Here is a 12,262-nt window from a genome sequence, read left to right on the forward strand (position 1 = left end):
GCTTCAAAGAGAACTGTTAAGCAAATGAAAAGACAAACCATAGAATGGAAAAGATATTTGTAAATCATCTATCTGATAAGGGACTTGTGTCTAGACTATATAAAGAACTCCTACAACTCAAAACAAAACAAAACACAACAAAACAAAACAAAACAAGCAAAATCATCAAGGACAAACAACCCAATTAAAAAATGCAAAGAATCTGAAATGAGATTTCCCCAGACATGATATATAAATAGCAAATAAGCACTTGAAAAGATGCTTACTATGAATAGTCGTTAAGAAAATACACATCGAAATCACAATGAGATGTCATTTCACACTCATGAGGATTGTGATAATAAAAAAGACAGACATTTATAGTAAGTGTTGACAAAGATGTGGGGAAATTGGAACCTTTTACATTGCTGGTAGGAATGCAAAATGGTATAGTGACTTGGAAAAGAGTTTGGCGGTTCCTCAAAAAGTTAAACATAAAGTTATTTATGATCCAGCAATTTAGTTCACTCCTAAGTATATACCCAATAGAAATGAAAACATAGATCCACACAAAAATGTGTGCACAAATATTACAGCAGCATTATTCATAATAGCTCAAAAGTGTAAAAAAAAAAAACAAACATGCCCATCAGCTGATGGATATTTGGATTTTTCCCCCCTTTTGGCTACAATATAGATGAAACTAAGAACATTATAGGAGGTGGAAGAAGCCATTTCTATGGACGTGCATATATATGTCTAAAATAGGCAAATCTATAAATACAGAATGTAGATTAGTTGTTATCTAGGGCTGAAGGGATTAAGGGGAAATGAGAAGTGACTGCTAATGGGTATGGTTCCTTTTATGGATTCATGGTGTTACATAACTCTGTGAATGAGCTAAGAACCACTGGATTGTAGGCTTTAAAAGAGTAAAGCTTTTATATTTTATATAAATTATATCTTAACACAACTGTTATTAAAAATAGATACCTGAGGAATGTCATGCAGTTTAGTAGGTAGAGTATTTATATGAAATAAAAGCATACCAAACCGCTCCCCATGGGTGCTGCGTCTAGGGAAGGAGCAACTTCTCACGTAGAGCGATGCAGTGCTAAGTGGAAATGTTCGGGCTTTGCAGCTGGATTGTCTGAATCGGAATCCTGCTATGACCTCTGATGAAGTCGTAAGTTCTTGGGGAAATGATTTCCTCTGTGGCTCAGCTTCCTCATTCATAAAATGGGAGTAACAATGTTCCTGTGTTATAGAGCTGTTATGATGATTGAATGAGTTAGATGCTTTAATCGTGCCTGGCATATCGTGAATCATAATAGATGCTGTATAAGTGTTTGTTATTATGATATAGTCTACAAGATTCAAACCTCTGGTCTGATGAAATTCCAGCTTTTTCTGCTTCCAACTTAGTGAATAAATACATGAAAAAGGGAGCCCAAGTTTGAGTGAGGAAAAATAGATTTCCCAGGGACAAATTTCAGACAGATAATAACAAAACAAGATACAGAGGAAGAATAAAATAACATCTGCATTTGCCTCCTCATGATCCAGTTCTTTATGAAGGAAAAATGGAAAGGGTGAAAGAGTGTTAGAGGTAGGGTTATTAGCCAGTGATGGGAAGAGTAAAGTAGATGAGGGGCATCTTGAGGGTCAGGGCATCAATTAGAAAGGATTATGGGGGTGCGCCTGGGTGGCTCAGTCGATTGAGTGTCCAACTCTTGATTCTCACTCAGGTCATGATCTCATGGTACATGGGATTGAGCCCCGTGTCAGGCTCTGTGCTGACAGCATGGAGTCTGCTTGGGATTCTCTCTCTCCCTTTCTCTCTGCCCTTCCCCGGCTCATGCTCTCAATCTCTCTCAAAATAAATAAATAAGCAATAAAAAAAAAAAAAAAGAGGAAGGATCATGGGGGAAAGACTGAACAAGATGATTAATGTTCTTGGGTTAGCAAGGTCAGTGGGCCAGGATTCTCACATGGGGTAAATTAGTTGATTGGTGATATAGAGATAATAAGCCTAGTCTCAAGAAAGGTTTTGTTAATACTAGGAGGATCCATGTCAAGATTTAGGCCTTTTCCAATGGCTAAATTATTTTGAAATATCTCATTTTGACCCTAGAAATCTTTCAATAGCAATTTCTGATATTCTGATGGACATTTATCCTTCAAACCTGAAGAAACAATTTTAGACTTTAAAAAAAATTCATTGGGTCTAGTAATTGATATATTTGCTAATTTGGCAGATTCATGTTCTCATTATTTATATGTGCATGGAGGAGAGTGACTCATCTTCCAGGTTAAACATGAGGTATATGACTCACATTTAACAAATCTCAGATGACTGTGAACTGGCCAGGTTATTGCTTCTTACTGTTTTGCAGGATTTCTAATATTGTGGGGATTATTTTAAGGCCATTTTCTAACTTGGCCGTGATGGTCACAGTCAGTTGCTCAGTTATTCAGTCATAACTCAAGCCAAAAGCCCATGTTGGAATGACCTCTGTGCCACTTGACTTCCCTTCTATCACCATCAGAGGGGGAACTGAGGAGTAAATAAAGATTTTAAATATATAAGATGAAAGACGTAGCAAAACATGCAGGTCTATTCTAGAGTAAGATGGCAAAAGGGTATTCTAGAAATCATCTGTAATTAAATCTTGTCAAAGGGAGATTTGAAAGAAATTCAGGTTCATCTGGGTTTCAACTGACATTAGACAGGGGAAGCACTACAGTCTGAGGTCCTCTTGGATGTGTCCCTTACCTCCCCTTCTGGACCCCAAGTCCATTTGGGTTGTTTGGGAGGTTTGGATGATTTTAAGGGATTGTGAAAGCTGAATACCATTATGTTTAATTGTCATACATATTGTATATAGGCGTTGGTGTTTCCAAATATAAGGAAAACACACTTCCAACAGAGAAGGATGGTGTAAGTGGAAAGAATATTGAACTGAGCCTGTTAACTGCCATTAACTGACTTCATGGATTTACCTAAGTTATTTTTCTGAGGTTTTTTTTTTTTTTCCCCCCAAATAAGATAGGGAAGTCTAGGAGCTTAGGGGGGGAGGAACAGGTGGGTAGGCTAAATTGTTGAGGTTCATTCCATTACTAAGATACTATGGTTGTTTCTGGAACTTCTTTGAAGTGGATCTATTGTTCTTTTGTAGCAGTGGGGGTGGAGTGTTGCTATTTTCCTTTAGGAAAGTACATTAGGGTCAGAGAGTAGCTGATTGTATTGTCAACTCTCACTGGGGCTCTGAGGTTGACCTTTGAGTAACTAGTAGACAAATCTAGTCCTGTCTTCCTCCCTGGCCTCCCTTCAGAGTATAATTTATATATTAGGCTGCTTTATTGAAATTATGTTTCCAAGTTCCTCGTAAGAAAAGATAGGCAGGAGATTAAAAAATGAAAGCTTTTTTTTTTCAATATATGAAGTTTATTGTCAAATTGGTTTCCATAAAAATGAAAGCTTTATAGCATGCAAAGTTTACTAAGGCAAATCAAGGCTTCATATCTAGTTCAAAAGAGTGATTCTCAAAGTGTTGTCCCTGGACAGCAGTATCAGCATCACATGGGAACATATGAGAAATGCAAATTCTCAGGCCCTACCCCCAGAGGACCCACCATACCAGAAATTCTGGATGAGGCCCACACAATCTGTGTTTTCAATAGTCCTGCAGGGGATTTTGCTGCAGGTCACAGTTTGAGAGTCACTGCCTTAATGTTGATGTACCTAACAGGTGGGAAGCTTTTCTGGATTGTTTGGAGACTGGACAGGTAATATCTTCTTAAAGTGGAACTTGAGGAATTTCTAGGTGCACAGAACAGCTTGAATGAGGCCATGAAGCAGGAAGGTCTCCCCATTCGAAGCATAAGGATTTGCATTCTATTCCTGGGTGGTGGGGGGTGGGGGGGGTGGCGGGCACAGTCAGTGTCTGATAAGCAGTGTGGACAGGGTTCAGGCTAAGACCTAGGTCCACAGAAAGCCGTGGTCTTTCCCATTCCCAAATCCTTTCTGCTTAGGAAAAAGTGTGATTGTTGGAGTTGGGGACGGAGCATGGATTCAAGTCCCATCTCTGACTGGCCCTTATCTAGCTGTGAGAACTTTGGGTAAGTCCTTCTTTCCTCTGAGCCTCAGTTTCTTCATCTTTGGAATTAATACCTCTTGTAAAGTATCGTATGGTTTATATGCCTCACAGATAGTAGGCACTCAATAAACACTAGTTCTCTTGCTCCCTGGGTACCTAGGGCTGATCCCCAGTTGGTACAGAATGGGACTGGCCTCAGTCATTCTGACTGATGGATGCCCATGCTGTACTAGTTGTTAATTATTGCACACATCAGCCCTGCTTGAAGAAACGTAAGCACGTTTTTTTGGGTGCCTGGGTGGCTGAGTCAGTTGAGTGGTTGACTCTTGATTTCAGCTCAGGTCATGATCCCAGGGTTGTGGGATTGAGCCCACGTTGAGCATGGAGCCTGCTTAAGATTCTCTCTGTCTGTCTCTCTCTCTTCCCCTCTCCCCTGCTTGTGTGTGATGTCAAAAACACAAAACAAAACAAAACGATGTAACCACATTTTCTTAAAGGACAGATGTAGATTGTCTTACAAGCACAAACCTGGGGTAAGTGTAAAGTGTATTTACCAGATGAAAAAGCATATTAATACTTAAATTGTTGACAAAATACATCACAAATTCTTTTTTTTTTTTTTTGAAATTGGTCAAATTTAAATTTTGGAAAGAAGGCTATTTCACAGTGAAAGATCTTTTATTTCTTTTTTTTTCCTGTCCATATTTATTTTTATTTAAAACAATTTTAATGCCAGTATAGTTAACATACAATGTTATATCAGTTTCAGGTGTACAATATAATGATTCAACAATTCTATACAGGAAGATCTTTCCTTGAAATCACCACTGGAACCCTTGTCAGGAAGTTAGATGAAATGCCAATGCCATCATGCATTCTAAGAAGACTGGCCATGCCTAGGTCTGGGGGTACTTCCAAGCAGCTGTTGAGCCCAGAATTGACTCACAGTCCCAAATAGGTGCTGGAGATGGGTGCTATGCTGCCTCTCAGAGAGTCACGTGCCACATGGTTACTCTGAAGTGCCCTCACCCCCTTGAAAGGCCCGAGATGTGTGTTGGGGAGCCTTTCAAGGTCCTGAAATCTAGGGTTCATAAGATATTTTTCAGTGGGGTATTGGTACACTAATAGTTTGCATTTGCCACCTTCATAACTTTCTCAAACATAAAACCCACTGTAAAAATCTGTGATTTTCATCCTTAGTTCTAGAGAGTGAGTTTTAAAAGATCCCTGTTGCTCTGCCCATCAAAATTTCCTTTAAAAGCTTCAATTCTACAGCCACTTATGTGTTCCATGCAGATTATTTACCTTAATGCCTTTTCAACAGATGTGGAGAGATATCTAAAACAAGGCGGCTATCACACAGCCCTGGTGCACTTTTACATTAGGATCAGGGTCCTAATGGATCAGGGTCAGTTCAATGCTTGTTAAATTAAACCTTAAAATAACATAAGAGAAACAAATTACCTACGACCCCGTTTCCTCTGAGGAATCAGGTTTCAACCTTCCCTTAATTTCTGTAAATGTGGGCCTTTTGGAAGGCACTCACTTTTAGGGGCATGGCTCATCTACTAGTGGAGACTGTATTCCTTATCTAATTTGTGTTTCCTTCATGATCACATAGCTTGGTTTTCAGACTTCACTCTATTTATTCCAACTGTATTTTATTTCTCTTTTCTTAATTTTTTTTTTACATTTTGTTTATTTTTGAGAGATAGACAGAGACAGAGCATGGGTGGGGAGGGGCAGGGAGAGGGAGACGCAGAATCTGAAGCAGGCTCCAGGCTCTGAACTGTCAGCAGAGAGCCCCACGTGGGGCTCAGACTCACGAACCCGTGAGATCATGACCTAAGCCAAAGTTGGACGCTTAACCAACTGAGCCACCCAGGCGCCCTTGTATTTTATTTCTCTTTAAGGCATTTATTTATTATATGTTTTTAGACATTTATGTTTTAATATTTAAAATATTGCATTCCAAATTCCATCAGCTCACATTTCTCAAATGCTTATTTCAAAAGACATAGAGGATGAATTCTCTTCTTGAAGAAAATCATACATACTATTTAGGAAGGCAGGGCACGCCCAGATGAAATAACAAAAGAAAAATATTTTAAAGCAATAAATTGACAGGTGCTAAAGAATAATTTGCACAAATGAATAAAGTTCAAGAGGAACTAACTAGAAAAATGAACAAAACCAGGCAGTGTATTCAAAAAGACATGTGGGAGGCAGTGAAATTTATTTTGGGTGTTGATAAAGACAAGTTTGGATTAGAGACTAAAATTGTGAGGGGACATGTTAGACAAAGTGGATAATTAACTTCTGTGAAGGGGAAGGAGAGTAAGCTTTTATTTCAGACAGTTGTGGAACCATAAAAACAATTAGCTTGTTTCCTCTTATACTGAAAGACTTATGGCAAACAGGGAAACACATATAGCAAACAATCTGTTGCATCTATGGTTCACTTCCTTCTTCTAATTTATTGAAAATTCCACCTACATTTTAAAATATGGATTCCCCCAAATGTTCTAATATTGACTGTTTCAAATTTGTTTTTTCCCCCCAAATTTTACTTGCTATAGCATCTTTCATCTAATTCATTTATACAATTTTGGCTTTGTTTTCTTACATTACATGAAATAATTGCAGACCAGGCAAAGTTTGTACTAACAAAATGACTCCCTATCTACCATCTGTTGTGTTTTCTCCTAAGTGGAACAAACTTGCTTCTGAAGAAATTTACTGTAGTCACAAACTGCTCTTTATGGTCATTTTAGAGATAAAATTTCATAAACTCAAGTGAGCACTGATGTTTTGTAAGTGCCATCAGGTCAGTGATGGGGAATGGACACCCACAACTCCCTGTGTGCTCTAAAGCGGGGGCATCATTTTTCTGCTTCTTGTTGACTCTGAGAAATGTCTGGATTAAAGCAGTGAAATATTTCAATGATGCAGGGCAAAGGTGACTTCCTGTTTTGTTTTAAGGTTTCTTTCTCTTCTCAATGAAAGCTGTGTTTTCTGACATTCTACAATCCTTTTGCTGGGTTAAAGGGCAGGGTGCAGGGCCTCAATAGGTCATTCCATTTACAATATGCCCTGAGAAGGCAGAGGGGGAGAGGAAGGAAAAGATGTGGCTCATTAGTGACAGAGAAGACCAGGAGGGGATCTGGTTTCTATTTTCTTCTCTAGATTGAGCTAATTTGGATGGGAAGGGTTTTATTGTTATCATCATCATGATTATTATTACCTGTGTGGTGTAATTTTCCTACACATTTCTTTCAAGTGTTAGGTGAAATCCTTGGTCCCAAGAGTTGAATAATAAATGCCATTTTATTTTAGTGAGTAAAATCAGAAAACAAAACAAAACAAAAACCAGATACTTCAAAGCAGGTAGTTTTTCACTCTTCACCTTAAGAAGCAAAACTCCAAAGTTCTAATTCTGCAGGGCAAAGAAAAAAATGCTTTTTAAAAAACCTGTTTCTTGCTTCTGGTGGCCTACTTGTATTATGTACAGATTTCTTTCCTTTTTATGAAAGGCTGCCCCCCCTCCCCCGCCCACCACTTTGTTATTCATAATGCAGACTTCTGTAGTCCTGAACTCTGGGTTGCTAAACCTTCACCACTGCATGCAGGGGGCTGTGTTTTCTGTGACTTGGACATTTAAAGTGACATTGCTGAAGTCCTTCCTCCTGAAGTCTGACTTTGTGCAGAGCTGGTGATGCGCAGAGGTAAAGCGGTAGTTTGCCTGAAGAGCTGTCTCCAGGGAGTGAGGGTGCTTGGGTGGGCTCCCAAGTGGGGAACTTGGTGCTCCTCCGTCAGGGATTGGGGTGGGCTTTCAGCGAGGGTCTGGGGGCTTTTCTTTGGAGCCAGCGTGGGGATGGGAAAGAGGTGCACGTCTCAAGTCAGCGCTGTGTTGCGTTACGGCATCCTGGCTGCTTCTCGAGGCTTCCCTCCCCTCTGCCTCCAACCGGCAGACCTTGTCTTTCCCCCCACCCCCACCTCCGCTCCCATCCCAGGAAGAGGAGCTGGCATTGGAGGGCTGGGACTGCACCGAGGGGTTGGCGGTGGGGGGTGGGGGCGGGGCTGCCTCTCTGGCCCGGAGGTGGGAAAGTGGAGCGCAGCGGGTCCGAGGCACAGACCTCTCGCGTCGAGGCTCCTCCGGCTGGTCCTTCCTGCCCGCGGCGGTCGCTGCTGCAGCAGCGTCAACTCCCACCAAGAACTGGATCTTTTTGCTCAGCCTACAAGAACTGAAACTCTTACAGCACCCTCCTCCCCCATTAGGAGTCTTTTCCCTCTGGTTTCCCCTCCCCCGCCCCAGCCCCTCCTTCCCCCGTTGGAGAATTTCATGCTTCTGTTAGCACCTTTTCATAATCCAGGGGACGTGACAGTCCAGAGCTCCAACTGCCTCAGCTGAATTCTACTTTTGATTTTATTTCTCCCTCGCTTCCTCTTGTTTTCCTCTAATCTGATTCATCTGCGAATCTGACGCTTCTGCCAGAGGGAGCGAGGAATAAATAGATGCTGCTGCCCCAGAAGGCTTAGACGTCGGGAAAGAACAGCCAGAGAGGCAGGGGCGGCGGCGGCCGGAGGTCGGCGGAGCTCGTGGGACCCCATTGGGGGAATTTGATCCAAGGAAAGAAACTGAGATCGTCGGGGGAGGAGAAGCTCCCAGATCATTGTGTCCACTTCCAGGGGGGAAGAGGGGACCGCGAAGCGGGCCTGTCGGCGTCCTCGGCACTGCTGAACCCTGCCCCGTCCTGCCGGCATCATGGTCTGCGGCGGTCCAGGAGGGATGCTGCTGCTGCGGGCCGGGCTGCTCGCCCTGGCTGCGCTCTGTCTGCTCTGGGTGCCCGGAGCACGAGCTGCAGCCTGCGAGCCCGTGCGCATCCCCCTGTGCAAGTCCCTGCCCTGGAACATGACCAAGATGCCCAACCACCTGCACCACAGCACCCAGGCTAACGCCATCCTGGCCATTGAGCAGTTCGAAGGTCTGCTGGGCACCCAGTGCAGCCCGGATCTGCTCTTCTTCCTCTGTGCCATGTATGCGCCCATCTGCACCATTGACTTCCAGCACGAGCCCATCAAGCCCTGCAAGTCTGTGTGCGAGCGGGCCCGGCAGGGCTGCGAGCCCATCCTCATCAAGTACCGCCACTCGTGGCCCGAGAGTCTGGCCTGCGAGGAGCTGCCTGTTTATGACCGTGGCGTGTGCATCTCTCCCGAGGCCATCGTTACCGCGGACGGAGCGGGTGAGTCCGGCTCTGGCCCAGCCTCCGTCCCGACCTCTAGCTACCCCACTTCTCGGAGTTTTTGTTACTCGCCTTTTACTCTCTAATTCTGCCTCCCCCCCCCCCCCCCTTGGGGTCGCTTCTCTTCATCGCTCCTCTCTGGAGCACCACTTCTTTCTTCTCTCTTCCAGACTGATGCACTCCATTCCGATAGGCTATCCGTCTTTCTAAAACTTGCAGTTCATTCCACTCCCCGTCACACTTGTGCTCAACGGTGACCCTGCGCTTTCCATGCTTTCCATGTCTAAGTAACCACATCTTGCATAGTGATGCTCTTTTTTTTACTTTCTTAATTTGTTTACAGTCACTGAACTTTCTTGCCGGATTCTCTTGCATTCTCAATCACGCATTTTCCGTATTTTTCCTGTTGTAGCTGCTTGTCAAGATTGGTGAAAACAGAAAAACTGAAGCACCATTTTCTTCTAATCATTAAAAATGCCTAGATAATTTCAGTAATCTTACTCCAACCCACAGATGTTAGTGATATGTGTTTGCTCAAAGTCCAATTTGAGCAATTACCTTCACCTTAAATTTCTTCGTCCTTTCAATGAGATAAATTGTTCTTCCATTCCAGACTGAAACAGCTGTGAAACATTGCTATGCACTGCTAATTAGCTTCTGTGACTTGCTCCCAGCCACAGAGCTGGCGAAGTGAATTGCTGGGCTCTTTTCACATTCCCACATGCCTTCAAGTCCTTTTGTAAGTGACATATGGATGAAAGGAGTTATATTTAAGGTGTGCTATCATCATATGCTCACGTAATGTTACTTTTAATCTCACCTCTTGCCCTACTGTTTGTTATGCCCTGCAAATATGTCTTTAATACCTTATTTCATGCCCTTTGTGCTGTGTGTGCACCAACCACACATTCATTTTCATCTTTCCCTACTGTAAAGCTTGATTGTAGTTCTGCATTTAATGGAATCAACCACAAGTTGTTTTCTCACTAGTATTTGGTCTAATTAGGACAGTCATAACTCTGAAGACCCCAGCTAAACCTGGTTCATTATGGTTCATTTAATTCTCACTTAATAGCACTCCTACCAATTACCCCTCGACTCAAATTTCACCCTTCATAGAATTTCATATTTGTTATGGTCTGTTCTCTTTCATACCTTCCCCAGATGAACTCTGTTATTAAATGTGCTGACTCGATTGCCTCCTCTGTTCATTTCCTGGGCGTCAGATTTTTCCTCCTGCCACTTGACCTGCCACTTGACCTAAGCTCATGCCTATAGTCCATCTCTAGGTAACAGTTCTTGGCTGTCAGAGAATTGGTTTGGAAAAATTGTTTTCTGTGCACATTGACATGCTTACCATAAAATGAGTGGAGAGGCAGAGAGTACAAATAGCTGTAAAACCAAAACTGAACAGGAAGATTCCAGAAGCTTTTCCATGGTCCCCTCACTTAATCACTCTTTGAATATACCTATTAAGTCGTCTTGGTTTTAATCAAGAACGAATAACTGGCTGTATAATGTAAGCAGAAAGAAATGTATTTCTTCTTAATCTTTGGGCTCAAAGAACACTCTTGAGTCACAGTCTGTGCAGCTTCTGGAAGAGCTTGGTCAGTTGCTGCCCTGGTTTGCCAGACACTTAGAATCTGTTAAATGCTGGTGCTTTGCTCAGGCCAATGACCTGGAATGAGGTGGCTATGGTTCACTCTGAAATGCTTTCCTCCCGTTAAAGGAAAAGACTTGCTCTGAAACCTCTCTTCGAGATGGACCTCAAATGAGAGAGGTTTGGCAAGATGAACAGCTTTCAAACGCTGTGGTCAATATGGATGGGAAGCAGCTTCCTTAAGTGTCCCTGAATTACCTATCGTTGGGGACCAAATGCAGAACAACTGCCTCATTGAAGCTCTCAAATAGGACATGCATGGAAACAATTTGTCACTAAGTGGGACATGATTTCTGAGCTGCTTTCAAAGGCCATAATAGCTGCTTTGTTGACAGCATCCTTGCTGGAAAAATAGGTAGGGGTAGGCGGCAGTAGGAGCCATATTTTCGTGATGGTCTCCCTTTTCCCTCCCTTTACCACAACCTTCAGTGTGAGTCCTTGGCCCTGGTGGCAGGTGGGAGCTTCAGGGGAGGTGGGGATGGGGAATGGAGAGGTGGATTCTAACCCGAAGGATCCCCTGGCTTCCAAGGCCAGCTTGCTGAAAATTTCATTCCCTATCCTGGGTCAAACTGTTGGACACCTGGAATTACTTAGTAACTACCATATGTGGCCAGTTTAATTTACGATGCAATATACTGCTTGGTTCAGGGGGATAGGATAGTCCGTGAAGCAGCTTTTTTTCTTCCTCTAGGTATAAACAGAATCACTTATGTTTTATGACTAGAATCCAGCCGAATACAAAAATGAGGTCTCCCTGAATAAAAGAGGCCACCCTTCACATTCCTTCAATGCCAAGAGGATTTGCAAGTCCTACCATTTTCACATGGGTCTCTTCCCTCCTAGCACAGTAGGATTCCACAAACAAGTTTAGGCCCATTTACGTGCTGAAATGGGGCAGTGCTTCCAACTACTTTTTGCTTTTGAAATACTAGGGGCCAGCATATGTTAAAAAAAAAAAAAATCCTATCCTGACCCTTACCAACAAATTCACATTAAATGTATTCTTTTTGCACATTGTATATTTACTATGGAGTTGTGGCTTCATGCACAACTGCTTTATCGGAGGATTCATTTCTGCCAGTTAAGACCTCTAGTCCTGTCTTCAGTATTGTATGGCGAGTAAAGAGTGTGGGTAGGAGCCCGGCAGGCCAGGTGTTGAATCTGGACTCTGCTTCCTATCAAGTGTTATTGCAGGGAAATTATATAACCTCTCTGGTTTAAAGTTTTCTGATCTGTATCATGGCAACAGCACTGCCTACATCCCACAGGCATGGTGAAGA

The 12,262-nt window shown here is 42.7% G+C and overlaps 1 protein-coding gene across 1 annotated transcript in view; it reads left to right on the plus strand.

Moving 5' to 3' along the window:
- The first annotated feature begins 8,844 nt into the window (after positions 1–8,844).
- The window catches only part of FRZB (frizzled related protein), a 30,072-nt gene continuing 26,654 nt past the window's right edge, over positions 8,845–12,262 (plus strand). The window contains exon 1 of the mRNA XM_047086033.1: positions 8,845–9,322. Coding sequence (XP_046941989.1) covers positions 8,845–9,322 — 478 coding nt within the window. The remainder of the gene's footprint in view (positions 9,323–12,262) is intronic.

This window comes from Lynx rufus, unplaced genomic scaffold (genome assembly GCF_022079265.1).
Source record: "Lynx rufus isolate CCGP_SWC_20201006 ecotype Redwood Valley unplaced genomic scaffold, mLynRuf1.p SCAF_2, whole genome shotgun sequence".
NCBI lineage: Eukaryota > Metazoa > Chordata > Mammalia > Carnivora > Felidae > Lynx > Lynx rufus.